Source organism: Lemur catta, chromosome 21 (genome assembly GCF_020740605.2).
Source record: "Lemur catta isolate mLemCat1 chromosome 21, mLemCat1.pri, whole genome shotgun sequence".
Lineage (NCBI taxonomy): Eukaryota > Metazoa > Chordata > Mammalia > Primates > Lemuridae > Lemur > Lemur catta.
This window is the reverse complement of record NC_059148.1, coordinates 30,662,343-30,690,146: the sequence shown is the minus strand read 5'-3', so window position 1 is coordinate 30,690,146 and position 27,804 is coordinate 30,662,343. Positions and strand designations below refer to the sequence as shown.

The window sequence follows — 27,804 nt, the reverse complement described above, 5'->3', positions numbered from 1 at the left end:
CGCTCCCTCATATGAGTGAGAACATGTGAGATTTGTCTTTCTGTGCTGCTTTTTGCTGTCATATTGTAAAATGGGCGATTCATATTTATTTTCACATCTATTATCTTGGGGACTATGGAAGTAACATTGAATCTTGATGCTTTTTCTGATTGTTAGATTAACTTCCTTTTATATATTCACTTTATTTGGTTGTCTCCTAAGCTTCGTATGTTACCACCACTGAGACATAAGATATTTATTTAAATTCAGAAATTTAAGTGGTGTTTCCAGCATGACGTTACCTTTCTGTGATTAAAGAAACCCGTGTCGTCAACACGGGTTTAATCTTTTTCTTTCTTCCGGAAGCAAACTGGGTAGACTGGAACTGAATTGTAAATTTAACAAAATTTTCTTTTTGGTTAATACACAGAAATGTTCTCATTATAATCGGTGTCCAACTAATACAAGATCTTAATTGGGGCAAACTTTTGATTGAGGTCATGGGGTTAGGATTTGATAAAGTATTATGTTCATAAAAACAATCTAAATAGCAGTTCCACGAGAATAGAAGGAATGTCACATGGAACTCCGTGGCTAATTATACAATGAGCTGAACAAATGATTGCAATAGAAATCTAGAGAAAAAATGGGACCAAAGGTTGAGGGTGGTCAGACAAAAACCTTCACTTAGGAGGTAGAATTTGACCCGATTCTTAAAAGATAAATAGGATTTGGGTTAAAGGAGCGGAAGGTCGCTGCAGGTGGCCAGAACACCCCAGAGAATAGGTGAAAGGCTTTTGTTGATGTCCTTGATGGCTTTTTGTAAATATGTTCTTTATCCATGACGTCTTACATGTTCCTTTAGGTCAAACGCTGGCACAGCATGGATGGAATGGGAAATTTAGCTAATTAAGGGTAATTAAATATAATTTTTTTTTATTCAAAAGGAGAACTGGCTAGGTCTTACCTGCTGGCTAATGTTGCCCTCTCTCAGTTGTGAGTGACCCATGTTCTCGGTGTCAAGCTGTTTAAAAGACACCGTCTCTGGCATTCGATTGGCGACTGTATCTGGGAATGAAGGAGTCGGTGCTCCGTGTCTTGGTCGTGTTCTTTGGTTGTACTTTGCAATGGAAGGAAGATCAGTCTGGGAGATGGGCATGGAGCGCAAGGAGAAGATGAGCGAGGTCGGCTTGGCTGAGTAAGTGCAGAGTCTGTCTCATGCTCCACGTCTAATCGATTGGCAAATCCTGTCGGCTCTACCTGTGGAATAGACCCAGGCTTTGGCCACCTCTCGCCGCCTGCACTGTCCTGCCCTGGTGCCAGCCACCATCCCCTCCCGCAGGACGATGGTCACAGCCTCCTGACCTATCTGCCTCCCTTACCTAACGTCAGCTCCCTCCAAGTGCCAGGGCTGGGGAATGACTGTTTCCTCTAGGAATGGCCGACAGCTGGGACCCCTGTTTCACCCCCATTTCTTCCACGACTGTAGAAACCCTTTTACTGGGTGAAGGAAACCTTGGAGTTTAGTAATTAGAATGTAAGACAATGTTTGAAAGGACTTTTCCACTTGGCCAGAGCCTGAACACGGGAACATAATTGACTCCCCCAAATAAAAAAGGGCCATTACTTCTAAGTCCCCAGAAACGCTAAATGAGGACAGAACCTTCCAGACTGTGGTTTTGTCCACATTTCCTGTTTCCTTTCTGTGCTCTGCTCTGTGGTCTCAAGGCCTTCAGAGTCCTCACGAGAGAGGAAAGTGGCTGACTGCTCTACAGGAAAGAATTTCCAGGCAAAACTGAGTGGACTTCCCATTAATTATAATTCCTCTTATTAAAGAGTAAAAATATGCTGTTCTCCGAAACAGTTATTTATTTTTTTTTTTTTTTGGCAAATGAATTGGGAGAGGAGCACAATATTAGTTGTGAATTTCCAGTGTCGGTAATGCTTTATAGAAAACGGTTTTATTTCTGTCCTGGTTTTAAGGAACTTTGTATGCTAATGTATTCTCCCCCTTGGTTTCTTATCACATTCTCTATACTCACTGTCTACGTTCAGTGTTATGCAATGATGGGGCCCTCCTGGGAGGACCCCTCCCCTGCCCCACCCTGATACCTTCAATGGTCACCATCCTTCTGGTTTCTCGCTTTTTTTTAAATGTTCTTTTAACATGCAATACAAAAGAGATGCAGAAAGAGAGACAGCATCATGCACCTGGTAGAGAAATGCTGACACGCTGGATACAGCCGTGATCAGAAAAGAACATAATTTCCTGATTGAAAAGGATGGTAGTGGGAGGAGGGTAAGGAGGATTGCACGAACGTCAGCACGGTTTGCCGTCTACCACGTTAATAGGGGTCTCCTTGCTTTTGCTTGGTAAGATTAGCTTTTATCTTTTTCCCCCATCATTCAAAATTTATGTAAGGCTTTTAAGGTTGCAGTTGCAAATTTTCTTCCAGTGATACCTATTAATCCACCCACACTTAACATTCCACGTTTGAATCATTAACTTGATGGTAAATCATTTCAGAAAGGGAAAAAGTCCTCATCCTGACTAAACCGGATCTTACTGCTCTGAGCCATGAGGAGGCTGATGGGTGGGGGTGGGGGTGGGGGGCCTGCAGATCGGTTCAGCCCTCTCTCTTGGCCTCTGTGTGACCTGGAACGTGTCCCCTTTATGTATTTATGGTTTGGGTCATTTCTGTGACTTGAATGTCCCTTCCACGGCTCATGTTGAGGTGGAATTCCCACGGTGATGGTGTCGAGAGGTGGGACATTTAGGAGGTGATGAGATCGCAGGGCTTTGCCTCCGTGAGTGGATGGATGCCATTATCGTGGGGGTGAGTTATTTACCTCTGCAGCAGGCTCCTGCTGAAAGACAAAGTTCAGCCCCCATTTTCCCTGTCTTGCGTGATCTAGCACATTAGGATGCAGCAGGGAGGTCCCGGCTGGATGCGGGCACCATGCTGTTGGACTTCCCAGGACCCAGTCTCACGGTTATGATTCATTACCGGGAAAAGATTAAAGCAGAGTCAGCACAGGGGACAGGTGTGTGGGGGAGTCCAAGGGAAACCAGGTGCCAGCTCCAAGAGTCTGCTCCCTGTGGAGTCACAGGGGACATGCCCAATTCCTCCAGCAAATAGATGCCACACATAAAATATTACCTATCAGAGAAACTCACTGGAGACTCAGAACCCCAAGTTTTTACTGGGGGCCGGTCACATCGGCACCGTCTGCTCAGCATGTGCTAAAACTCCATCCTCCCAGGAGGGAAGCAGGTGTTCGGCATAAGCCACATGGGACAAAAAGCCTAGGCACAGGGAGGTGCTCTTATCGCTTGGGGAATGTGTTAGTGTAGGGCACTATTTATCAGCCCAGTTCCCCAACACCACCCAAGGCACAATCTTGGAAGGAGACTGTCCCAGGAGCACGATCTGTGGTCTGTGGTGTCAACTCTTTCCTGCACAGGGGACTTCCTTACACCCTGAGAATAAAAGTGGGTCCTCTGTTTCTCTGTATCTCCCCAGATCTTTTCCTCATGACACTGGCCATTGCCTGGTGTGTCTGTGTGTGTGTGTGTGTCTGTATGTGTGTGCATGTATCCGCACACTTGTGCACATGCATGTACACTTCACACACCTTTTCCATTTAATGTCTTCTCTACAACATAAGCTCCGTGTAGACGAAGGCTGCTTTTGCTCACTGCCGCATCCTAACACCCAGCACTCGCATGCTGGGCCTGTCTTACACTGGCATGTCGATTTTGTGCATTTTCTGCCAAATCCAAGTTCGGTAGCATCCCCAGGGTTGATTGAAATAGGTCACAGTGGGAGCATTTACACGCGGAAGTTGGAAAATGCTACAAATCCAATGAGCTTTGATTTTTTTTTTTGTTTCCAGAGAGCAGGTTTACCAGGATGCTACCTGCAGGTACATAACAAGTTATTGAACAAATGATGTGCTGCTGCTTCTATCATTTACTTTGTTTCCTTAAATTGATTCTTCTTTTTAATGTTAATGAGCTTTTAAGGACTGCTTGCCTCACATTGAGTGAAAACCAGCTCACTTGCTTGTGGTGCGTATCTGGTGATGGATGGTTGGCTCCACACAAACACTCAGGGACCCTCCACTCCATCTCAAACACGGTTACCGGGGGCTGTGGCCAGGCCTGGACGTGGATTTTTGTCAGTTTCATGGCGGCTCATTGATTGGAAGTCAGGTCCGTGACCCCAACCCAACTGGAATGGAAACCTGGGAAGATGCTCTTGCTGTGTGCCTGGCTGTGTTAGTTTCCTGTTGCTACTGTAACAAATCGCAAACGCAGTAACTTAGAGCAATGCAAATGTATCCTCTGACAGCTCTGGAGGCTGGAAGTCCAAAATCGAAGTCCAGGTGTCAGCTGGCCTGTGTCCTCCTAAGAACCCATTTCCTCCTTTCTCCAGATTCCAAGGCCCCACCCCATTCTGGGTCATGAGTGACCTCCGTCTTCAAACCCCGGAGCATGAACCCCCAGATCTCCCCTCCTCACATCTCCTCTGACGCTCCTGCCTCTTACAAAGACCGTTGTGACTATATTGGACCCACCTGGACAACTTAGGCTCCTCTTCCCATCTTAAAGTCCTTAATCACATCTACAGACTCCCTTTTGCCTAGTAAGGTAACGTAGTCGTAGATTCGGGAATTCACTGGCACATGGGTGTGTGTGGATCGTGGTGGCAGGTGTGTTCAGCTCACCGCACCGGGGAGGAAAGTCACAGTGTTTGGTGTCTCTGCCCCTGTTTGTCATCAATAGATGACTCTGTGCTGAGTCCCACCATGGACAGAACTCACTGCAGCTTCAGCAAAGGGGCTGTTCTGAGAGATGTTGACAGGATTGGTGAAAAGAAAGATTGTGAGGTGTCCAGATACCAGCAATGATGGGAGCTGCTCCCAGCCCTGGGAGCCGAGCCGGGAGGTCGGGGAGCAGGGTCAGAGATGCCAGTAGAGAACGGGGGGTCACACAGGAGGGAGAGAGAGATGCCCTGGTCCCTCTGTCCTCTGGTCCTGTGAAACCCTGCTGCTTCCTGTCACCGGCCCAGCCCAACCAGGAGCCCAGAGAGCAAGGAGTCCGGTGACGCTGTCGGCACAGGGCAACTTCCCGGTGTGCAGAGAAGGGACAGAGCATACGGAGGGACAGAACGGCCCCAGCACAGTCACGGAGACCAGTCAGTGCAGAGTGTGTCTCACAGAGCCGGGTGCGGTGGGCTAGAGGAAACACCAAGCTTCTCCATCGTAAATAAAATGAGAGATTAGTGAACGTCAGGGAAGCGTTAAAGACATATTAGCACTAAACTGGAACATTCTCCTTGACTTAAACGGAGTGATTGAAAAGTAATCGAAACATGTTCCGCTCTTCTGAATAAACTATTAAAACAATAAACAAAGTATAATTGAAAAGAGATCTTTTTCTTTCTAGCAGTTCCTTGTTACTATTGATAAATGCTATTTCCTCAGATGACTGAATCTTTCTTGCTCCTCTGATGCGGAAGATTAGAAATAGCTGAGATCTGTGAAAACGACCAGGTGTATGGGTGTCACCCCAGACTCAGAGCCACAGTCCTCACCTGGTGACACAGCCAGCTCTGAGATCGAGGGGGGACCGTCTGGGCCTGTAGAGAACCCAGTTCTCTGCAGCACAGCTGGAAGAAACAACCCAAGTCCTTGTTCTGGTGTTGAGTAGTTGGATCCATAAATGGAAGACTAAGCACTTAAGTCTCCGATAAGATGTTCCCTTTTCTTTGGCTTCTCTCGTTCTAGTAATCCAGCAGTGGGGACAGACAAGGAAAAGCTTTTTGTAGAACACAGACTTGTGTTGGGATTAGATACAGATAAGGCAGGTGCTTGTGGGTGGTCTCAGGTCAGTGTGGATCTGGCAACCGGCGTTTCAACTTTTGCCAGATGCCGCAGCCCGGTGGCTCTCTGGTCCTGCCCGTGTTGGATTCCATCGGCAGATCATGTGTGGGCATCAGCAGCCTGCTTTTTCAGGGATCCTGTGATTTCTCGTTGGAAAGGAAGAATTGGAAAACTAATGGGCTATTGACAGGGGAGAGGGGGAATTGATTAGAGAACACAGGAAGAGCAGCGTGGGATCTACGTGGATTAGCAGTCACGTGGGCTCTCGGGGACTCTACCGCTTGCACGTGTGCACAGTGCAACTTGGATACAACACAGGGAAAAGTCGAGGCATGGAACTGAAAATGGACTGAAATTAAGTTTATACCACATAGCAGAGTGAGAATCTCTAAGCAGTTAAGCCATGTTGTAGAGAAATTAAGAGAACTAGATTTCCTGCAATATCTTCTTCCACCAGCTGGGAATACTGCCTCAGCTGAGGCTGGGATGCCACCACTTAGTACAGATTTCTTAGATGAGTTGATAATTGATTATATAGATGATTATAGATTATTGATTATTGATGGCACAGGTGCATTGTCAATTGCCTGTGTGAAATCCCAGATGTGGAGATGGGGCAGCAGCACAGGGGTCTGTGAAGCAGGTTCTCTCTTCTCATTGTTGGCAGAAATTCAGAAGGACCACTGAGGAGGAGCGTCCAGGTGGAAGCCCGGTGCACCAGTACCCCCGAGTCCCTCTTTCTGTAGGCCAAGTGATGCCTGCATCCCCCGAGATCCCACAGCCTCACATTTTGATCATTTCAGAGCAAAGATAACTCCAGTATCTTCCGCCAAATGATGGACAGGCTGTCTTTGAAAGTAATGCAGTCAGAAGAATTCTCCAACTTTCAAAGACTTAGCCAAATTGTTGGCAGCACTTACACTCATTTTTTTCCTGGTATTTATTGAAGAAAATGTTCCAACCAAGCAACATCAGACAGATTCTGGAATCCTTAAGTATGTGTAAATGTTGAACATTTAGGAATCCGTCAGCGTGTGAATGTTCTGCCTCTACATGAATTTCTTGCCTAATGATTCAAAAGTAAAGTATGTAAGAATAACACGTTTTAACACCTTCACCCGTGTGAGTTCCTAGGAGCATAGCTGAGTCATTCCAATATTTCACTTCGATTTACAGGATCGTTGTAATTAGCTTGATGCCAGGGAAAGACACCATTCATGCGTGTGAGGTTTTTAGTAGACTGTGTCTGTAAATATGGGTGTGTTGTATGTCCAATGGGAGGTTCCCCCACATTTAGTCCTAGAAGACTTAGTCCTGTTAGGACATTTACTGCATCCTCCATTCTTTATTTTGAATCTTTTTTTTTTTTTTTAGTTTCAGAATATTACAAGGGTACAAACGTTTTGGTTATGTGAATTACTTTTGTAAGTTTGAGTCAAAGTTATAAGTGTGCCCACCCCCCAGATAGTGTGCATTGTACCCGTTCGGTGGGAATTTACCCATCCTCTCCTCCCCCCTCCCACCTGCTTGAGTTCTATTGAGTTTTACTACCATATGTGCACATGAGTGTTGATCATTTAGTTCCAGTTTAATAGTACACGTGGTGTGTGTTTCTCCATTCTTGGGATACTTAGGAGGATGGTCTCCAGTTCGATCCAGATGGTTACCCAAGTTACTAGTTTACCACTTTTTTGTAGTTGAGTAGTATTCCATGGTGTACATAGACCACATTTTATTAATCCACTCATGGATTGATGGGTACTTGGGTTGTTTCCACATCTTTGCGATTGTGAGTTGGGCTGTTATAAACCTTCAAGTGCAAGTGTCTTTTTTATAGACTGTCTTTTCTTTTCCTCCCCCGGGTAGATGCCCAGTAGTGGGATTGCTGGATCCAATGGTAGTTCTACTTTGTAGCTCTTTGAGGTATCTCCATACTGTTTTCCATAGAGGTTGCACTAGTTTGCAGTCCCACCGGCAATGTGTTGAGTGTTCCTGTTTCTCTGCATCCACGCCAACATTCATTGTTTTGGGATATTTTGAATCTGTAATGGCTTACTTTGATGCATGCTGTTTATTTTTTATGGTGAAATAAGGCACCCATACCACCACTGGTCATGAAATCTGAAGGGCAAATCCCAACCATTAAGCAGCTTTGAAGAAGGCAGCAAACAAAGAGGGAAACCACAAAAGCCCTGTTTTTAAAAGACTCATAAGTTTGGAACCAGATACTTCCTTTGTCAGGGTGAAATAAACTTGTCACAGAGAGGCACAACATTTAATCAAAAGTTTAAAGTGATGATGGTTACTGTTTAAAGCAGATACTTCACTTTGCAACAAGAGCTCTGAAATAAGCACTTTCTGGTAGAATAATTTACCAAACCATTTTCTAGTTGTATGAGCTACCTCTTGTTGACAGAATTGGGCACTTACAGAAGGGCTTTCCATATGGGAAACAATTGAATATTTCTCGAGGCTCACAGACTTGCATCCTATGTGAGTAAATACCTGACTGGGAAAATAAACAATTCAGGTTTTCCTGCATCTGTTGCTCATACGGACTCAGAACTTTCTAGAAAGGAGCTCCTGAAAGATGAACTGTTTCTTGTTGTGCAAAGTGTGTTTCTAGTTTTATTTAAATTCTGGAGCTTTTTTCATTCAAGAAAGCACAGAGGGTGGGTGGCTTGCTCTCTGCTCACAAAGCCCCAGACCAGGACCCTGTCTCCGAGCTCTCTGCTCTCCGCTGCTCACAGCGGCTGCGAGGGGTCCAGAATCAGGTGGGCGTGATGCTTTGGAAAGCAGGTTCATGTGGGCCTTGGAAACAGATGACACAATGAGTGTCAGAATAATCAAAGATAATTATACGGCAACCGATGAGAAAGGGCTTCGGTGCAACCGGTGGAGCTTTGCCTGTAAAGTCAGCATTCCCAGAGCCGATAATTTCCATTTCTAAAACTCCTTAAATTGGTTCTTTGGGTTATGTAATTGCTCTGTGTGCTTCTTACAGCAACCTGTAAAAATAACATTTTTGGATGTTTTCCCCCCTGGAGGGAGGGATGTGTTCAGTAAGGGAAAGTGAAAAATGTTTTTTGCTTGTCAGCGACAGGGTAGTTTGACAGGAAGCGGATGCAATTGGCGTGGGTTCTGCCCTTGGTTCCTGGGTTCTGGGTTCCAGTTTGCACAAGTGACTTGCAGCAGGTGCTTCAAACGCTTGGCCCTGGTGTGTTGTGGTCACATCATCTCATCTGTTTCTGGGGGTTTCTTCCCAACATACCCTTCCAGAGTCTTCCCTGCTCCTCTTGGCGTAACTCCAATTATAACTCGCGATGTCCACGTGAGTTGTGATTGCCTGTCTGAATTTATCTTGGCCCCGAGTCCTTAACCATTTCCCCCTGGACGGTACCTGCTTAGGTGTAGCCTGTGTGTATGGGTAGAACGTGAAAGATCTGCAAATTGGTTGTGAAAATGGACACAGATCAAGCCCTGTGCTGAGGAAGGAAGGTACTATTTGCAGACTGTGCGGTTGAGTCAATGGGCAGGTGCTTCTCCGGGTGATGCCAGCACGTTCTCAACACCTTTTTCTGTCTTTCTTTTTGAGACAGTCTCACTCTGTTGCCCAGGCTAGAGTGCCATGGTATCAGCCTAGCTCACAGCAGCCTCAAACTCCTGAGCTCAAGCCATCCTCCTGCCTCAGCCTCCTGAGTTGCTGGGACTACAGGCATACACCACCATGCCCGGCTAATTTTTTCTATATGTATTTTTAGCTGTCAATATAATTTCTATTTTTAGTAGAGACAGGGTCTCGCTCTTGCTCGGGCTGGTCTCGAACACCTTTCTAACACTTGCTAATCTCGCCTTTTAACAAAGTGAGAGCAAGTCTTAGGCGGAACCCCCTGAAGGCACCATTATCACTAGTTGAAATTTTAAAACATTATTTTGTTCGAATTTTATTTATTTGCTCGCACGGCTTCTGTCCATGGCATGTGATGCTGGTTTTCTGCTGACATTGGTGGCATCCGTTTCTCCCAGAACAAACGTATTGATTATCATCCAGGGGGTTGATCTAAATAAGAAACTTTGGGCAGAGAGGTGAGGAGGTGTCATGAAGACGGGGCGATCGTCACAAGGGGGGCAGGCAGGCGTCTGGGATGTCGGCGACCCGGCCCCAGAGGTACTAACGCCTGAACTGCTTCCTTCCCGCAGTGTCGGAGAGTCGCGGGATCCTCGACAGCATCCAGAGGTTCTCCCTGCTGCCCACCTACCTGCCCGTGACCTACCACATCAACAACGCGGACGTGTCCTTCTTCCTGAAGGAAGCCAACCAGGACATCATGAGGAACTCCAGCCTGCAGTCGCGCGTGGAGTCCTTCCTGATCTACAAAGCCAAGCGGCTGCCGGTCCTGAACGCCAGCTACGGGCCGTTCTCCATCGAGCAGGTGGTGCCGCAGGACCTGATGCTGCCTTCCAACCCCTTCGGGCTGACCAGCAAGTTCTCTCTGAACTGGAAGCTGAAAGCCCACGTCCTGCGGGAGAAGATCTACCTGAGCCGGCCCAAGGTGCAGGTGCTGTTCTCCATCGTGGGCAGAGACTGGGGCGACCGCGGCGCCGGGGAGAGGCTGCCGTGTCTCAGGGTCTTCGCTTTCCGGGAGACCAGAGAGGTGAGGGGCGGCTGCCGGCTGCGGGGGGAGCTGGGGCTGTGCGTGGCCGAGCTGGAGCTGCCGCCCGCCTGGTTCAGCGCCCCCACCGTGGTTGCGGGGAGGAAGAAGTTCGCGGACCCGCCGGAGGGGAGCCCCGTGGAGCTGTACTACACCGTGCAGCCGGGTGACGACAGAGGGGACTGTGCCAGGGAAGACGCGAGGAGAGGCGGGGGCATCCGGGCGGGCCACAACGACATCGACGAGTCCGGCCCGCCCCTGCACCGGATCGGGAGTGTCTATCTGTACCCGACCCGCAGCCAACCTCCCCTGCGGGAGCTGCGACTGGACGGCAACGTGGCCATTCATTACGCACCAAAGACCGTGAGACGAGGGGACGTGCTGACTTTTCCCGTTTCCATCTCCAAAAACTCCACGGAAGATCGCTTCACGTTGAGGTAAGTCGGCTCGGAGGGTCGGTCTGCGCCAGCTGCAAGGGCAGGGCTGTTGTACAGTAGCCCCCGGTCTGATGCGAAGAGCCGCGCTCTCTGCCCAAGGCAGAGCTGGCCTGCAAACCTTTACAGGCTCCTTCACTCTAAAATGCACAGAGACCACGTTGATCTCTTTGGGTTGGCAAATGGGTTGTGAAAATGCTCTAATTAGTAGATTTTCCCAGGCTGTTGCAGAGCTACTGGGAACCCCGGGGGGGAAGTTTGCTGACATTGTCTTTTCTGCCTTGGCTTAGGGTATGATCAGCAAGTTTTGAGAGTTGCTAAAGTTACACCAGGAGCCGTTTCAGAACTGGAGAGTTCCGTGCCTCACAGTTGCGGTGCAACTGCAAACGAGTTCGCAACAGTTGTCAGAAAGGATAGAGAACGCGATTTTGCCAACTCCAGAGCTATTCCAAATATGCGAGTTCTAAGTATAATATGGTACCAAGCTCAGAGTTATCATCTTGTTTCTCTCTGGAAATAGAACTTAGTGCTCAAGAAAATAAATGAGCATAACGTGTGAAGAATATACAGTAGAATTTGTTGAGTTTCTTATATAAGAACATACCGAAGATGAGACATTTAAAATAACTACTGCGTGCTTTAGAATAAATATGGGCCGGTTTTCTTTTTGGAATGTAATACAGGAGAGGAGCTACTTGCCTTGGCTTGGTTGTATTTTCGTTATGGAGTTTTAGTTCTGTTTTGTTCTAAACACGGGCAAGTTTGATCATAACAGCTAGTTAGTCTAAGTGTTGTTGGGTGACTAAGAGTGTCCTAACATTGCTGCATAACTCAACAACTTGACCCTGAAGTGTGCAATATGATAGAATTTGTGTTGTATAACTTCTGAAAATAGGAGGGCTACTATATCCAAGACGTATTTTATATCTGGGTTTTTAAAGTTTGTCCAATAGTGAGCAGTTCTCTGATACCCCTTAATGTGGGCTTCCTAGCTGCTGTTTCTTTGTGTGTTTTCTTTTGTCATTTTTAAAGGATGGGTGAGTTTAAGAAAATGTTGTTCTGATTCCACTTTGCACATTTAAGTTGTGTTGATCGTGCCCAAGTATGAGAAATGCCTTTTCCATTTTAACTAAAGGAGTTGGAGACTCATGGACAACATTAATCTAATGCTGGAACCTAAGCCTGGAGGGTAAAAGCCTTTGGCTCGGGTGCCTGTTCGTGTGCGGATTAGCCCCGGGGATTTAGGGCAAGTAAACACATCTGTGGGGCCGTCCTTTCTGTTCTCTCTGGAAATCAGATCTAAATGCAGCTGGTCATAGCTCCTCGTGTGGGCTGCTAGCTTTGTGTTTGGCTTCTTCAGGTCCAATGGTCTTGTAGAATGTTCTTTGCGGAGGCAGCTGCTTAGGGTATAGAGAGATTTTGCTCATAGAAACTAAAGGTTTGGAACGAGAGGAGCTTTGTTCTTAGACCATCTCACGCTGTCAGCCATCCTTTGCCAATTACTGATGGTTGATTTCTGGGACCTGGGGTTTAAAACCAAAATCCTTTGGAGCTTTGCCTGTCGGAAGATGAGATCTGCCTTTTGCTTTTTTTTTTTTTGTAAGCAGTTGTGTGTGTAGTATTGAATTTCACAAAGAGCTTTGTTATCCCCTGATTATGACTATTTATTGAGCACTAAACCTGTCCATCTGGGTCCCGAGGGCAGCTTTTATCTTCAGCAATCTGTAACACGACCAGGAGAAATTCACTTTGCCGGGCTACGCAGCGTAAGGCTCCGAACCTTTGCGAATTTGAAGCATCTACATTGGGTGGCTCCACTCACCAGAGATTAGAAAATTTTGGATATGCGGCACAAGTCTATTTGTTTGTCTTTTCAACAAATTTTAATTGATGGACTCCAATCAGTTTTCCAGATGACAATGAAATAAATATTTCATGACTGTGTTTCATTTGGTGTAAGAAGCTTATAGTCTGCTTCTTTAAGAGCTTGCACTCATACTGTGCTTGCTGCACACTTAAAATGCTCTAATTACGAATGAGTCTCATCCATTTTTAGAAAAAGCTGGAGGTAAACTAGAACCTGGCAATATTGGCCTTTCGTTTGAATTCCCATAATTAGAAAGTAATAAAACTGTATATCTTTTTAAATGTAGTCAATTTGACACTAATTTAATTCAGCTTCTGAATATTTAGAATTAGTGTGCATCTGTTCTGTGGCCATCTGCTATAAATAACCCGGAAGGATGGAGCCAAATACCCTTGGGTGCTCCCGTCTGGGTTGTGACTGGTGTTTCTGGACTCTGTCGAAAGTGCTAGCACGGTCCAGAGGGGTCTCGTCTTTCATGGGTCAGGTGCCAGCAGGACACTGATGGGCCACTGTAGAGGCACTAACCCCAGCCCATCCAAACTGGCAAATCCTGGACTGAAGCAGTTGGCTGTGGTTTGAATTCTTAGGTGGTGGTGGCCGACCACCACCATGCACCTCCCTGGTTATCTGTGCCTGCAATTATCTGTGTCACGCTAAGGCACGGGAGGTGGGTTGCACATGCATGCATGTGCCTGTGTGTGTGTGTGTGTGTGTGTTTCGAGAACAAGAAAACTCAGGTGCAGCTGTTGGTCATCTTACAAATTCTGTTCTACTTCGCTGCTTGTGTCTCCCAAAGCCAACATCTGTAGACAAAAGCAAAACGTTTTCCTTCCTTAGATATCGAAGGATACTTTTAATTTCAGAAAGTGTTGCCTTCAAGTGAACGACAAAAGTGCCCCATAGCATTTGAACCCTTCCTCCCATACGCTTCTCACACATTCTTCTGTCCCATTTCCTTCCCTGCGGAGGGGAGTCCATGGTGTTACTGGATCAAGGCTCTGGAGGATAAGAACTTGGCTGTTCCATTCACATCCTCACCTGCTACTCCTCAGTGTCCCTTCCCCACTAGGGGGTCAAATTCAAAGGCATTCTGGTCCCCATATCTGAATGGGAGGCTCTGGCCAAATGTTTTTGCACCATCAGCTCTGTTCCCTCCCAGCTTGGAGAAATCAGGTGGAAGGTGTAGAGTGGTGGAACAAAACTCGGAAGAGTAGGGGCTTTCCTTAGGGACGTTCTTAAATGTGTTGAATGAACGATCTGTTGATTATTAACACATATGCATACTTTGCTCAGCATTTGCGGTTTTAAATGCTCAAGAATTTAAATGCCGTGTGCCTCACGCTAGGATCAGGTTTAAGACCAGCCCAGAGGAAAACAGTGTCACTGAGGAGAGAGATTCCCGCAAAGATGAGACTTACCAGGCAGAGAGGAAGAAAGTAAAATTAATAATGTTTGACAGGGGCAAGAGTGAGGCTGGGATGGGTTATGCACTAAGGATGTCCGTTGGTGATTTGGGAAGCCTGGTTTGCAGAAGGTTTTAAGCTTGTTAGGAAATAATGTGGTGGTTGGAGACTGATCCTGAGCTTAATTTGCTTGAATGGCATAACCTTTGAACCTGCCTTGGCCCCGAATAGGGTCTCTTCTTCCAGTTCAGGTAAAATACGCTCTGGGGCATCCAACAGTATTCTGTGTTGCAGCCCATAAATCCCATTCTGGTTAAGAAAAAAAATAATAAAAGTGTTCTTGGATGGATATTGTGGGTCTCAAGAGTTGGTAAGAGACAGGGGACTGGGCTTGGCAATGCAGGATCTGCCAGAGGCTGGACGCCGGGTGTGGACACCCCCGCAGCCCCCTCTCGCCCACCAAGCAAATTCCTTAGACAACTTCCCCTGTTCTTGTTACACTCACAGAAGGTGTGAAAATCCCCAAGAAGCTCCCAGTGGCTCACATCCCTACTGGCTGGCTGAGGACCCATTATGGCTTCTACCAAGAGAGATGAGGTCCTTTAAGGACACCTCCCACGGGGACGGGGCATCTCCCTCTCTCGGACAGCTGGGTGCTGTTACAAAGAGGACGGATGGTGGTCTCTCTGAATCCCACCTTTGTCACCTCGTGGGGACTGGTGGAGTTCCTTGGAGAAAGGAGTGACAGGCAGACAGTTTCTATTTCAGATTGGACTTAGATTTACAGAAGTCGTAACATCAGTGCAGTGTTCTCCTGTCCTCTGCGGCTGGTTTCCCCTTTCACGGATGTCTTACGTTAGTGTCATGCGTTTGTCATGGTCACCGCACCGATGCTAACATGCTATTAGCTAATGTCCACACTCCATTCAACTTTGCTTTGTTTTTCCCTGGTGCCATGTTGCTGTTCTGGGACCCCATCTAGGATGCGGCATCCCATTTAGTCATTGGGTCTTTAACTCCTCCTGCCGTTGCCACTTCTCATATTTCTGTGTTTTGGTGACCTTGGCAGTCTCGAGACCCGCAGGTCAGCTGTCCTGTAGACTTCCCTGCAGCTGGGATTTGTGCGATGTCTGTGCTCACAGCCTGGGGTAATGGGTTTGGGGGAGGAAAACCACAGAGGTGAAGTGCCATTGTCGTGACATAGCAAGGACACATACAGCCCATGTGACATCCCTGTTGACTTTGCATCCCTGGATGAGGTCTTGTTTGTCAGGTTGGTTCACTGTAAAGTTAATTTTCCCCTATCCCCGCCCCCACCCTCCCACCTGGCCCAGGATCCTTTGGAAGTGGAGGGGGACAATACCCCATCTCCTTGAGGGTGATTATCTCTGTCAATTCTTAGAATTCTGGAGGTGACATTTGTTTTCACTCATTTATTTAATAATGGATTTATTTCAATGAGGGCACCTGGATATTTATTTTGTACTTTGGGTTATAGTCCAGCATTATTTTGTTACTCAGACTTTTCCACTTTGGCTGCAGAGAGCTCTTTCATTGGGCTCTACTGCGACGTAGAATGGAAGTGGGTAAGACGTTGTCTTGCCTTATTCCTGATCTTGAGGAGAAGGCATCTAGTTCCTCACTGTTGAGTGTGATGTACCTGTAGACTTTTGTTTATATTCTTTATCAAGTTGAGGAAGTTATTTCTTGTGAGTTTGCTTAGAGTTTTTCTTCATATTTTAAATCAAAGCTTGCTGTTGGCTTCTGTCAAGTTTTTTTTTCTTTGCCAGTTGATATGATCATACAATTTTTCTCCTTTAGCCTGTTAATGTGATGAAGTACTTGATAAATTTTCATGTGTTTAGAGACAGGGTCTCCCTCTGTCCAGGCTAGAGTTGTAGTGGTGTGATTATAACACACTGCAGCTTCAAACTCCTGGGCACAAGTGATTCTCCTGCTTCTGCTTCCTGAGTAGCTGGGACTGCAGGTGCCCTCCACCATGCCTGGCTAATTTTTCAAGTTTTTTTGGTAGAGAGAAGGGTCTCCCTATGTTGCTCAGGCCGGTCTCAAACTCCTGGCCTCATGAAATCCACCTGCCTCAGCCTCCCAAAGTGCCAGGATTACAGGTGTGAGCCACTGTGCCTGGCCACTTAATAAATCTTTGAATGTTAAATCAGCCTGTATACCTGGGATAAGTTCCACTTGTGTGTGGTGTTTAATCCTTTTTGTATACTTTTGGATTCAGTTTGCTAGTACTTTGTCCAGGAGTTTTATGCTTATGTTAGTGAGAAACATTAATCTGTACTTTTGCTTTTTCTTGTAATGTCTTTTTATATGGTTTTGGAATTATGGTTGGATAGTTTTCCTTCTATTTTTTGGAAGAGAGTGTGTATAAATGCTATTTAATGTTTGGAAGTTTTCACTAGTGAGTCTGGGTCAGGTGATTGAACTTTTGGGGAGGGCATTAATTTATTCAATGTACTTAACAGATAGGGCTATTCAGGTAACTTATTTCTTGTGAGTTTTATTAGGCTATGTCTTTCAAGCAATTGGTGTATTTCATCTAAGTTATAAAACTTGTGGCCATGGTTGTCTGTTACCTTACTCTGGGTTTTCATTAATTTTTATTTTGTAATCATAAATTGACAGATAATGTATATTTATGGGGTACAAAGTGATATGATTTATGAAGACAAGGTGGAATTATTAAATCAAGCTAATATATCCATCACTTCAAATACTTGCTTTTTGTGGTGGGAACATTTGAAATTGATTCTCTTAGCAATCTTAAATGTATGATACATGATTTACTCTGTCCGCCAGCCTCTGCCGTGTATCTCAATGGGGTAAAAATACCTTTTTAATTTCTATGGGATTGGTAGTGATGGCTCTTTCATTTTTGTTATTTCTAATGTGTTTATTTCTTGTTCTCCTAGATAGCACTTTACCGATTTCATTGACCTGTTCAAAAAATCAGCATATGGTTTTGCTAAATTTTTCTATTTCATTGATTTCTTCTTTGATTTGTATTATTTTCCTTTCTAATGCTTGATGTCAGTATATTCTGCTCTTTCTAGTTTTGTAAGGTTAATTGTAGATTATACTATTGATTTTAGATCTTTTCCAATACATGCTTTCAATGCTATAAATATTTCTCTAAGCATTGCTTTATTGTATCCCAGACATTTTGAGAAGTTCTATTTCGTTTTAATTTAAAATACTTTTAAATTTCTCTTAACTTCTTCTTTGATTCATGTATTACTTAGAAGTGTATTGTTTTACTTCCAAATATTGGATTTATCTATCTGGCATTGATTTCTAGTTTAATTACTATTGCGGTCTGAGAACATACCTTGTATAATTTCTACTTTTTACAAAAAAATTTAAGGCTGCATGGCCTAAAACATAATCATTTTTGGTAGCTGTGTAGTGTGACCTTGAGAAGAAGATATGTATTCTGGGTCTGTTGGGTGGACTAGTCCATAACTGTCAATTAGATCAAGTTGACTGATAGGCTGTTCAGGTCATCTGAGTCCTTACTGATTCTCTGCCTGCTGGGGTCTATCAGTTACTCACAGAGGAGTGTTGAAGTTTTCAACTGTAATAGAGGGTTCGTTTATGTATCAGTTCTGTCAGTGATTATCTCATAGGTTTTGATGTGCGTGTGTTGGATGCATGAACATGTAGGGTTGTTATAGCTTCTTGGATAATGAACCCATTTGTCATTATGTAAGGTCTCCTTTTCACCCCCGATACTTTTCCTTATTCTAAACTCTGCTTTGTTTGAAATTAATGCGAATACTGAAGCTTTCTTTTGGTGATTGTTGGCATGTTATATCTTTTTTTCCATCTCCTTTTAATCTGTAAGAGTCTTTATGGCTAAAGTGAGCTTTCGGTAAACATTATATAGTTAAATCTTATTTTTTAATCCACTTTGACAGTCTCTCTCTTTTAATTGGTGTACTTAGTCCCTTGGCATTTAAATAATTCTTATATAGTTGGATTAATATCGACCATGTGTTCCCAGTATAATTGGTTTCCTTTGTAATTTTAAGTGTGTTTTCTTTGATTTAAAACATTATTCTTAGAAGGTGGATGTCCACAGTCTTCATGAGACTGCCAAGAGAGGTCAATGTCACAAAAAAGGCTAAGAACCTCTTTTTTATAGATTTAGGGGTACAAGTGGTTTCTATTAATTGCATTTATTCATTTCCCATCACCCCCCACTTCTACTCTTTTTGGTTCTAATATGATCCCATTTTATATTCTCAGTGGATCAATGATATTAAAATATCGTTTCTCTAAAATTTTTAATACACATTTTTAACTAATCCAAGTCCAATTTTATGTAACACTACAAAGCACTAGGAGGTCCTGTCATTTGAGCAAGCTTAAGTCACATTTCCACTCCTTGGTTGTGCCACAGCAAGGAGAGACAAAAATCTGACTCCAGGGTAACCCAGCAGGAAGTAGCTCCTGTGTTCAGCACCTACCAAGACCAGTCCCAGTGGGGCGCAATGGATACCCCTCCCCGGAGAATTCAGGGTGCTTTCAGGAAGAGGGAATAGAAGCAAAGTCCCCAAAATATGGCAAATGCCTATTGCAGCCTCCTTGAGGGGGATTGTCGTCTCCACAGCATGGAGAAGGAAACTGACACAAATCTGCCCCCCAGAAAGCAGACCTGGAATTCGAACCTGCAGACATTTGACTCCACGCTCCTCCTTCCCGCGCTTTGTGCAGTGTTGCCTGAGCATCTCCCAGGACCCCTCTTATCTCGTGTTGTGGGAGCTGCTGCAGCAGGTTCAGAAGAGACAGGGCATCTAATGAAGTGTGTGTCATCAGGGACACCTCTGGGACTCTGCACAGGGACACAGACAGGATTCAGTCCTGGTGATGAATCTGAGATAAACACATTTGAAAGGAGCAAGCTGCTCCTAGTGCCTCAAAGCGTAGAACCTCTGGGGAAACCCAGAGGAGGCTGGAGCAGTGAGATTCCTATACCCACATGATGGAAAACAGCTAGAAGGAGCAAAACCAAAAACATATTTTTATATGCGCGTTTCATCCCCAGTCCTGTCATTCTCCTGGGAGTTGGGGTGGGCTGTTAATGGGGACCTCTGGGAGCTCCTTAAAGAGATGCTGGTTACTGCACATTCATGTGATGCTATTCACAGAATACCATAAGGCTACTCTGGTATGTAAGCTTGCCAAAACGTTAGGTGCAAACACACTGCAGTGCAAAACACAGGATGGGGTAGATGGATGGGTGAACGGATGGATATATAGAGAGAAGTGTAGGTTTTCTTTAACTATTGCATCTTGGGTAGCATCCTCCCCTTTCCCTATCGTCTTGGGTCAATTTGTTTCTTGCCAGAACTTGCCACTGCCTGATATCCAGCTGTCTTTGTAGTTGGTGCTTTGGCCACTTTTGGTCTCTCCTCTGTGAGCTCCACAGGGACCGGGGCCCTTTCTTGTTTATCCTCAAGGCCACAGTGTGTGGCATCTGGGCAGAGCTGGCACTCACTGTGTCCACTCACTGTGTTGCTGGAGTGATTCGATTAACTCACAGCCAAAGGCTGGGATAACTGTAAAGGCACTAAAAGATTTCCTGTGGGTTCACAGAGCCCAGGTTTGCTGATGTGAAAATGGGGGTGTGTTTTGCTGACGGCATCTCAGACTCTGTGGTTGAGGTTTCCCTGTGTGTGTATCCCCGGTGGGGCTTCTCAGCCTCAGAATACTGAAGTCTGGACCGGGCAATTCCTGGTTGTATGTGTGTCTAGGGGGTTATTCTGAGCGTTGTAGGATGTTAAGTGGCATCGCTGGAGTCTACCTAATAGTTACTCTCCTTTAAGTTGTGACAACCAAAACCATCTCTAGACATGACCAGATGTCCCCGGGGGCCAGATCAGCTGAGATCGTTGCCCTAAGGGAACTTTCCCTACTTATCATGGAGTGAAATAGCAGTTGAATGCCAGATTCCTGTAATAACCTACATAATAATTTTCAATACGATTTTTGTCATTTGCTGCTGCTTTTGCTTGTTGTGATTTATTTTTTTTTAGTTTTGTTTTTAATCTTTTTTTTTTATTTTTATTTTTTATTTTTTTTTTATTTCAGCTCATCATGGGGGTACATAAGTTCAGGTCATATACATTGTCCTTGTCCTGCCCATCCCCCTGAGTCAGAGTCCCAAGCGCGTCCGTTCTCATTCTCCAGACAGTGCGCCTGGCACTCATCATGTATTCATACCTCCATCCCCTCCCCCCCCCACCTCCCCGGGTCTGCACCTTCAAGCATGACCATTCCCCAGAGGGTGTGCAACACACTCGTCATGTAGGCATACACCCATCCCCTCCCCCCACCCCCCATCCCAGTCTGATATCCAATTGGTATCCTTCCCTGATGTACATTGAGGTGATGATCAGGGAAACCAGTTTTCTGGTGAGTACATGTGATGCTTGTTTTTCCATTCTTTGGATACTTCACTTAGTATAATGGGTTCCAGCTCTCTCCAGGAGAACCAAAGAGATGTCGTATCATCGTTATTTCTTATAGCTGAGTAGTACTCCATGGTATACATATACCACAGTTTACTAATCCATTCGTGGATTGATGGGCACTTGGGTTGTTTCCACATCTTTGCGATTGTGAATTGTGCTGCTATAAACATTCGGGTACAGGTGTCTTTGTTAAAGAATGACTTTTGTTCTTCTGGGTATATGCCCAATAATGGAATTGCTGGATCAAATGGTAGGTCTACTTGAATCTGTTTAAGGTATCTCCATATTGCTTTCCATAGGGGTTGCACTAGTTTGCATTCCCACCAGCAGTGTATGAGTGTTCCTGTCTCTCCGCATCCACGCCAACATGTGTTGTTTTGGGATTTTTTGATAAAGGCCATTCTCACCGGAGTTAAGTGGCATCTCATTGTGGTTTTGATTTGCATTTCCCTGATGATTAGGGATGTTGAGCATTTTTTGATACGTTTTTTGGCCATTCTTATGTCTTCTTTTGAAAAATTTCTATTCATGTCCTTTGCCCATTTTTTGATAGGATTGTTTGATTTTTTTCTTGCTGATTTTCCTGAGTTCTAAATAGATTCTTGTTATCAGTCTTTTATCTGATGTGTAGTATGCGAAAATTTTTTCCCATTCTGTAGGCTGTCTGTTTATTTTCGTGACTGTTTCTTTGGCTGTGCAGAAGCTTTTTAATTTAATCAGGTCCCATTCGTTTATTTTTGTTGTTGCTGTGATTGCCTTAGGGGTTTTCTTCATAAATTCTTTGCCTAGACCAATGTCTGTGAGAGTCTTTCCTACATTTTCTTCTAGAATTCTAATCGTTTCCCATTTAAGGTTTAAATCTGTTATCCACCGTGATTTGATTTTTGTGAGAGGTGAAATCTGTGGGTCCTGTTTCAGTCTTCTACATGTGGCTATCCAGTTTTCCCAGCACCATTTATTGAATAGGGACTCTTGTCCCCAGAGTATGTTTTTGTCTATTTTGTCAAAGATTAGATGGTTATATGAGGATGGTTTTATATTTGGGTTTTCTGTTCTGTTCCACTGGTCTGTGTCCCTGCCCTTGTGCCAATACCAAGCAGTTTTAAGCACCACAACTTTGTGTAGTATAGTTTGAAGTCTGGCAAATCAATACCTCCCATTTTGTTTTTATTGCTTAAGATTGCTTTTGCTATACGGGGTCTTCTCTGTTTCCATACAAAGTGTATAATTATTTTTTCTAAATCTGTGAAAAATGATGTTGGTAATTTAATAGGAATTGCATTGAATCTATAGATTACTTTGGGTAGTATAGACATTTTAACGATGTTAATTCTTCCAATCCATGAGCATGGTATGGATTTCCACTTATTTACGTGTTCTGCAATTTCCTTCCTTAGCGTTTCATAGTTCTCTTTATAGAGGTCCTTTACCTCTTTAGTTAAATATATTCCTAGATATTTTATTTTCTTTGTTGCTATTTTGAAAGGTATTGAGTCCTTAATTTGGTTCTCCGATTGAATGGTATTGGCATATATGAATGCCTCTGATTTGTGTGTATTGACTTTGTAACCTGAGACATTACTGAATTCGTTAATTAATTCCAGGAGTGCTCCAGTTAGCACGCGGGTACTTATACGGCTTGTTGTGATTTAAATTCTATCGTCATCTCACTGGGTTTTCTAGGCTTTTCTCAGTCCTTACTAGTGGACAAACTCATTTGGCTCTGAAGACAATCACGTTACCCACTTTCAAGATGGTATTGAGAGAGAAAAAAGAGCAGAGGAAACTGTTTATTCAGGGACTGAAGTTGACAGGACAAAAGCAGCCCGGGCAGAACAGCAGCACCAGCTCTGGTGTAATGAGCTGCTGTACAAATCCTGTAGGGGAAAGTCCCCCAAAGCAACACGGCTTTGGGTTAAAACAGAGAACAAACGTAGACTTAGGGTTTAGTCTTGAAATATTTTGTTAAACCAAGAATTATGCAAATAAGAGGATAACTTTGCTGTTGTGGGTGTCATTTGTTGGGGAAAAATATCTGAAAAAAAGATGATTTTAGTGAAACTAAATATACATTCTCAGAAGGAAATGAAGTTTCTGACACTTTCTATCGAAGTAAAATCTAAGTGCATGAAAAGCCATGTTTTTAAGGTGAATTTATCCATTTCCTTTGCCAGAAGGGACAACTATGCAACCTGCCTGGGTTTCCAGGTGCCGCTCAGAAAACATGTCCTTGGCTGAGCCTTTTCCAAATCTTTGATGCCTCCAAAATTAGCACCTGATGCCGTTTTTACCTGGTTTGAGGAAGATTTATTTTAATTCTCCTTTTCCAACTCTTGGCTACATCACAGCAAAGAAAACTCAGGGGTGCTCACGTTCCAGACAGGTACAAATGGAGAGATGCCAGGAGGCACCTAGTTAAGTCTTCTCATGTCACCTGCAGACAGTCAGCAGGAGCTTTCTCCGTGCTCTGAGCCGATGAGGTGACTGTGCTCGTGCCTGGAATTAGGTCTCCTTAGAGGCTTCTGTCCCCTAGCAAAAGGCACAAAACCCATATTTCACCATAGGTTCCCCTGATTTTAGGTAAGATCCATTTTATGGAATTAACTGGCCTAATTCTGTTCTACTGAGCCTTTGAATCAGACACGTAAGGGACTGTGAGATTGGCGAGGAGCGGAGTTTGACAGCGGTGTTTGCCGGAGAAGTGGGACATTGCAGATTGGCTCTGTTGCATGCTGGGGGAGCAGTCAGATGCTCCGAGTGCGGACTCGGAAACTATCAGTCTGGTATTTTGACTGTCCATGCCCTCTGTCTTGCAAGAACATGAGCATAATTCCGGTACCAGTCTGGCCGTACTGCTCCAACCCTTTGCTTGGGCACCAGGGGAATGAGCGATGGCTTTTTCTCAGTCCTAGGTCTCTGGTTTCTTTAGTTTTCTTACAAGCAGAAATTCATTCTGCTCTGCACATGACTGGTGTAAAACTGAGACGATTTTTCTCAAAATTTGAAAACTTTTTATCACTGGCGTTTTCAAACATACGAATATCTAGAGAATGGAATAATGGATCCACGTGCACCATCACCCAGATCCAACGGTTACCGACTTCTGCCAGCTTTGTGTCATTATTCACTAACACCTTTTAAAAAGTGAATTTTAAAGGCAATCTGCTGAATGAAAGAAGCTAGTCACCAAAGACCAGTGTTGGTACAATTTACATGTACGTGACATCCTGGCAAAGTTGAAATACAGCGATAGAGAACCGATCCGTGGTTGCTGGTGTTTAGGGAGGAGAGATGTTTCTACTACAAGGCAAAAGCACAAGAGTTTGGGGGATGATTAAACTTCCTGTATTCTGTAGTGGTGCTTATGTGAATCTTAAACACGTCTCAAAACTCAGAACTGTACATCAAGATATTTATATACACGCACATACATATACATAGGCATGCCTATAGATGACATGATTGCATGAGTCTGTAGAATTGTCAAAGTTCAACCAACACTTAAAATGGATGAATTTAATTTAATCCCATCTTTTATGACCTAACAATGACCTAACCTGTTGCAACGGGTCATCCTCATCTAGGGTAGTCTCTTTTTGTCTCTTACGTGTACAGGCTCTGGTTAACTTTGGTTTCCTGAATCACGTTCTTGCCCTTGTATTAGTTAGGGTGGGTAACAGTATTCTATGTTCTTTTAATTGACTTAAACGTCTGGTGTTTTGAGTTCTGAGAGTGCTGATATAAAGCCTTCCCTGGCTGGGGTGCTGGCCATATTTACTTCTTTCTAAAAGTATCCAACTTAATTCCTCAGGGCACATTGCTTTCATGGAAACCCATTTTCGGTGTAATATGGGAAACCTGTAGCAAACTGTCATCTCACAACTGACCGAAGCACGTCTATTCCGCAGAGTAAGATACTCCAATCTTCTAAGTTGCTTCTCTTCCTTCAAGAGTAAAACCAGTTTCTGAACATGAGAAGTGTTTTGCACATGGCTTTTAGTCTCTGGCTGTGAACTTTTACTTTTCAGTTCTCTTTGCTAGGAATATGATGAAGCAATGTCTTCAATATATTATCTCAATATTTATCTTCTGCTTTCTGTGTTTTGTCAAGAGGTTTGAGAAGCTCTGAAAAGGAAATACATGAAATATTTGAGATTTTTTAACAAAAGCTTGCAAATTCAGGTTTTTTCCTTTGGCTTTTGCAAATGAGGAAGAAATATTGTGCAAACTCCTCCAAGTATAGCTATGTGTATTTTTCCAGTGTTCTCTGAGCTCTTGACTCAGGCAGGCTCAGCTCAGTTTAGATTTGGGGGGTACTTTGAGGTCTTTTGAGCTATTATTTCAGAAGTGTGCCTAAATTAGAAATGAGGTTTTTTTTTTCCCCCCTTTATAAAGTTGGTTCAAGAGAATTAAAATATAATTTATTTCACATAGTAGAGAAAATGATTTAAGATCCCTCCAGACTTCCCAAGTGCAACCTGGGTGGTTTTCAATTACAGAAAAATGTCATAGAGTATTAGTTTTGCAGATTTGTTTTTCAAAATGAGCTAAAACAGATCCACACTTTGAAGTTCTCAGTGGACAAGAAAGAAATCAAAATAGATTTGAGCATCTACTAGGTACCTATCACTGCGTATGAAATAGAGATATTATGTATGCTAGGAAAGGTAATATAAACTATGTATATCATAGGTAGTAAAAGATGGAATCGCTAGCTAGTTGGAGTGCCTAGAAACCCTCACGAACTTTGCAAGTAACTCAGCAAATAATGAAGCATTACGTTATTCCGTGTATGAAAGAGGTCAATATTTTAAGCAGAATGTTAAAATGCAGCACATTTTCCTTTTTGACTGAACAAAGCCTAGAAGACCCTCTGCTTTCTGCTTTTAATTTTCCGTGAGCTCCATGTTTTATGGCCTTTTGTCCTATTTGATCTCGCCCAGGCACTGATTTCCTGCTCCTCTTCCATATTCATCAAGGGGCTCTCGAGCCGCTTGCATCGCTCTGAGAATTGCAAATGCCACTGAGAGCATGAGCAGTTCCCAGTGCTGTGCCTCTAGACCCCCTTTCTCTGGTTCTTATCAATAGTTTTCTAAGTAGCTTCCAGGTCGGGCCAGCTCTTCTTGGAAGAATCCCCGCTGTTGTATCCCTGCAAATTGCCACACCCAAGATGGCACCCTTCTCCATGCCAGGGACACCATAGGTGGGGTGGAGGCAGCATAGGGATTGGAGCCTATACCTTGCCCGTTTTTATGTACAGATGACAACAGAGTCTTTGCAGGTGGCGAGCGCCGGCTGTGTCACTGTGTGTGGAGCAGGTGATATGTGCACTGTTTAATCTGGAGACAGGATGTGTAGGTCCTCCGTGCCCTCATTCCCCAACCACAAGATAGGGACAATGAAAGCACTTATCTTTCTAATGGTGACTGCATACAGATCCCCTAGAGCGGTGCCCTGCACAGGTGAGTTCTCAGTAAGGGTTAGCTGTCGTCGCTCTCCATGGTGGTGTTATATCCCGGGGTTGAGTGATTTTTGTACCGATAGTTTTATTCCAGAGTATTTCAGGACCAGCCAAAATTGAGGATTTCTACCTTCTCTGAACAAGCTGACTCGGAGATTGTTTTAAAAATACGATGCTAATGAAAATTGCAGAACATCAGAGAAAGAATTTCAAAGGGTTTCAGTCTCCCTTCATTAGCACATTCTCTTATTATCCTACCACGTCTGGTTCCAAGCTAGAGCTGGTTGCCATCCACGCAGCCTTTGAAGGTGGGATTCTTCAATTATGCAAAGGTCCAGAGGTTCTCGTGGCCTGAGCCGGGGTGTGGAGAAGCCGGGTGGGCCGGGCCACCCTTCCCGGGAGGGCTGTGGCGGGTCTCTGATATGTCACTGCAGTCTGCTCTCCTCTGTTGAAACCCTGATGACAGACTTCTCCCTAATCCTTTTTCAAACAGAGACCAAAAAGTGAAGCAACGAGTCCTCGTACCAAAAACATCATGCAGGTGGTGTGTAAACATCACATTTCTCCTTTCTTGTGAATATATAGCCTACCTTTTGAAAGAGTTCCCAAATAGTGATTTTCTTCCTAATTAGAGAATAATGGTCAAAGTCTGTAAATCCCATATGATTTGTTCCCGTGACAGGGGAAGATAAAGAGAGCACTGCATGCTTGTGTGGATGAGAGATTTTCCCAAGGGTATCTCATGATGCAAAGCAAAATATTTGGGGGTGGGGGGAGATACATTCATTGCTTTGGATTAAAAGTCTCTGTTCTTCTCATATTTTTTTTTTATTTTTTTTTATTTTTGGATGGTCACAGAGAGACTGTGTGTTGCTTTGCTATTGATTTAGAATTAATTCTTGGTCACTCTGCCAGAAACTGCTAGTTGCCAACATCCATTTCTGCCTTATTCCTTGCTGACAGAGTTCTGCTTTTATTCTGGGGAGGAATGTGTCCAGTTAACATCTCCACTTCCTGGGCCCCTTGGTGGTGAGGGTTGGTTGTGTGACCCCGGTATGTTCTGGTGAGAGCTCAGTGGAAGTCTTTGGAAGGGATTTTTTTGGGACCTATTCTTAGTCTGATAAAAATGGGCAGATGCAGCTTAGGGCACACCTTTTTCCTGTCACCCCTTCTTCCTGGAAGGGTGTCATACTGTCTGGGTGTAAAGACTCCACTGGGGACCCTGAAAGTCAGAATCTAAATCAAACACAGCAGGAGGAAGCTGCAAGGGGCCTGGGTCTTTGATGACTTCTTTGGTCCACCTCACTTGGGTCTACTAGCTTGTCGACATCTGGATTTTTATATGAGAAAAAATTGTTTTTTTATTAAACCACCATGTTTGAATCTATTACTTGCAGCCTAATGCGATCCTGTTAATGACTCCTATTTCTCCCTTTGTTGGTAGGTTGATTGATCTGAGCCTTGGCCAAAAAAATAGATGGTGGGTTCTGTTCACTTAGGTCGTTGGCTTTGCTGAATAGCAAGGCTGGCATGCCTGAACCTGGTCACAGCTTGTAAATGATCTAGCGATTGGCAGGTAATAGGGGGCTCCGTGCACGGATCAGACAGCAAAGCCTGCA

General features: G+C 44.3%; 1 protein-coding gene across 1 annotated transcript in view; it reads left to right on the top strand.

Annotated features, from left to right (window-relative positions):
• The window catches only part of TMEM132D (transmembrane protein 132D), a 475,101-nt gene that overhangs the window by 100,640 nt on the left and 346,657 nt on the right, over window positions 1-27,804 (top strand). Inside the window, exon 2 of the mRNA XM_045534295.1 lies at window positions 10,069-10,957. Coding sequence (XP_045390251.1) covers window positions 10,069-10,957 — 889 coding nt within the window. The remainder of the gene's footprint in view (window positions 1-10,068; window positions 10,958-27,804) is intronic.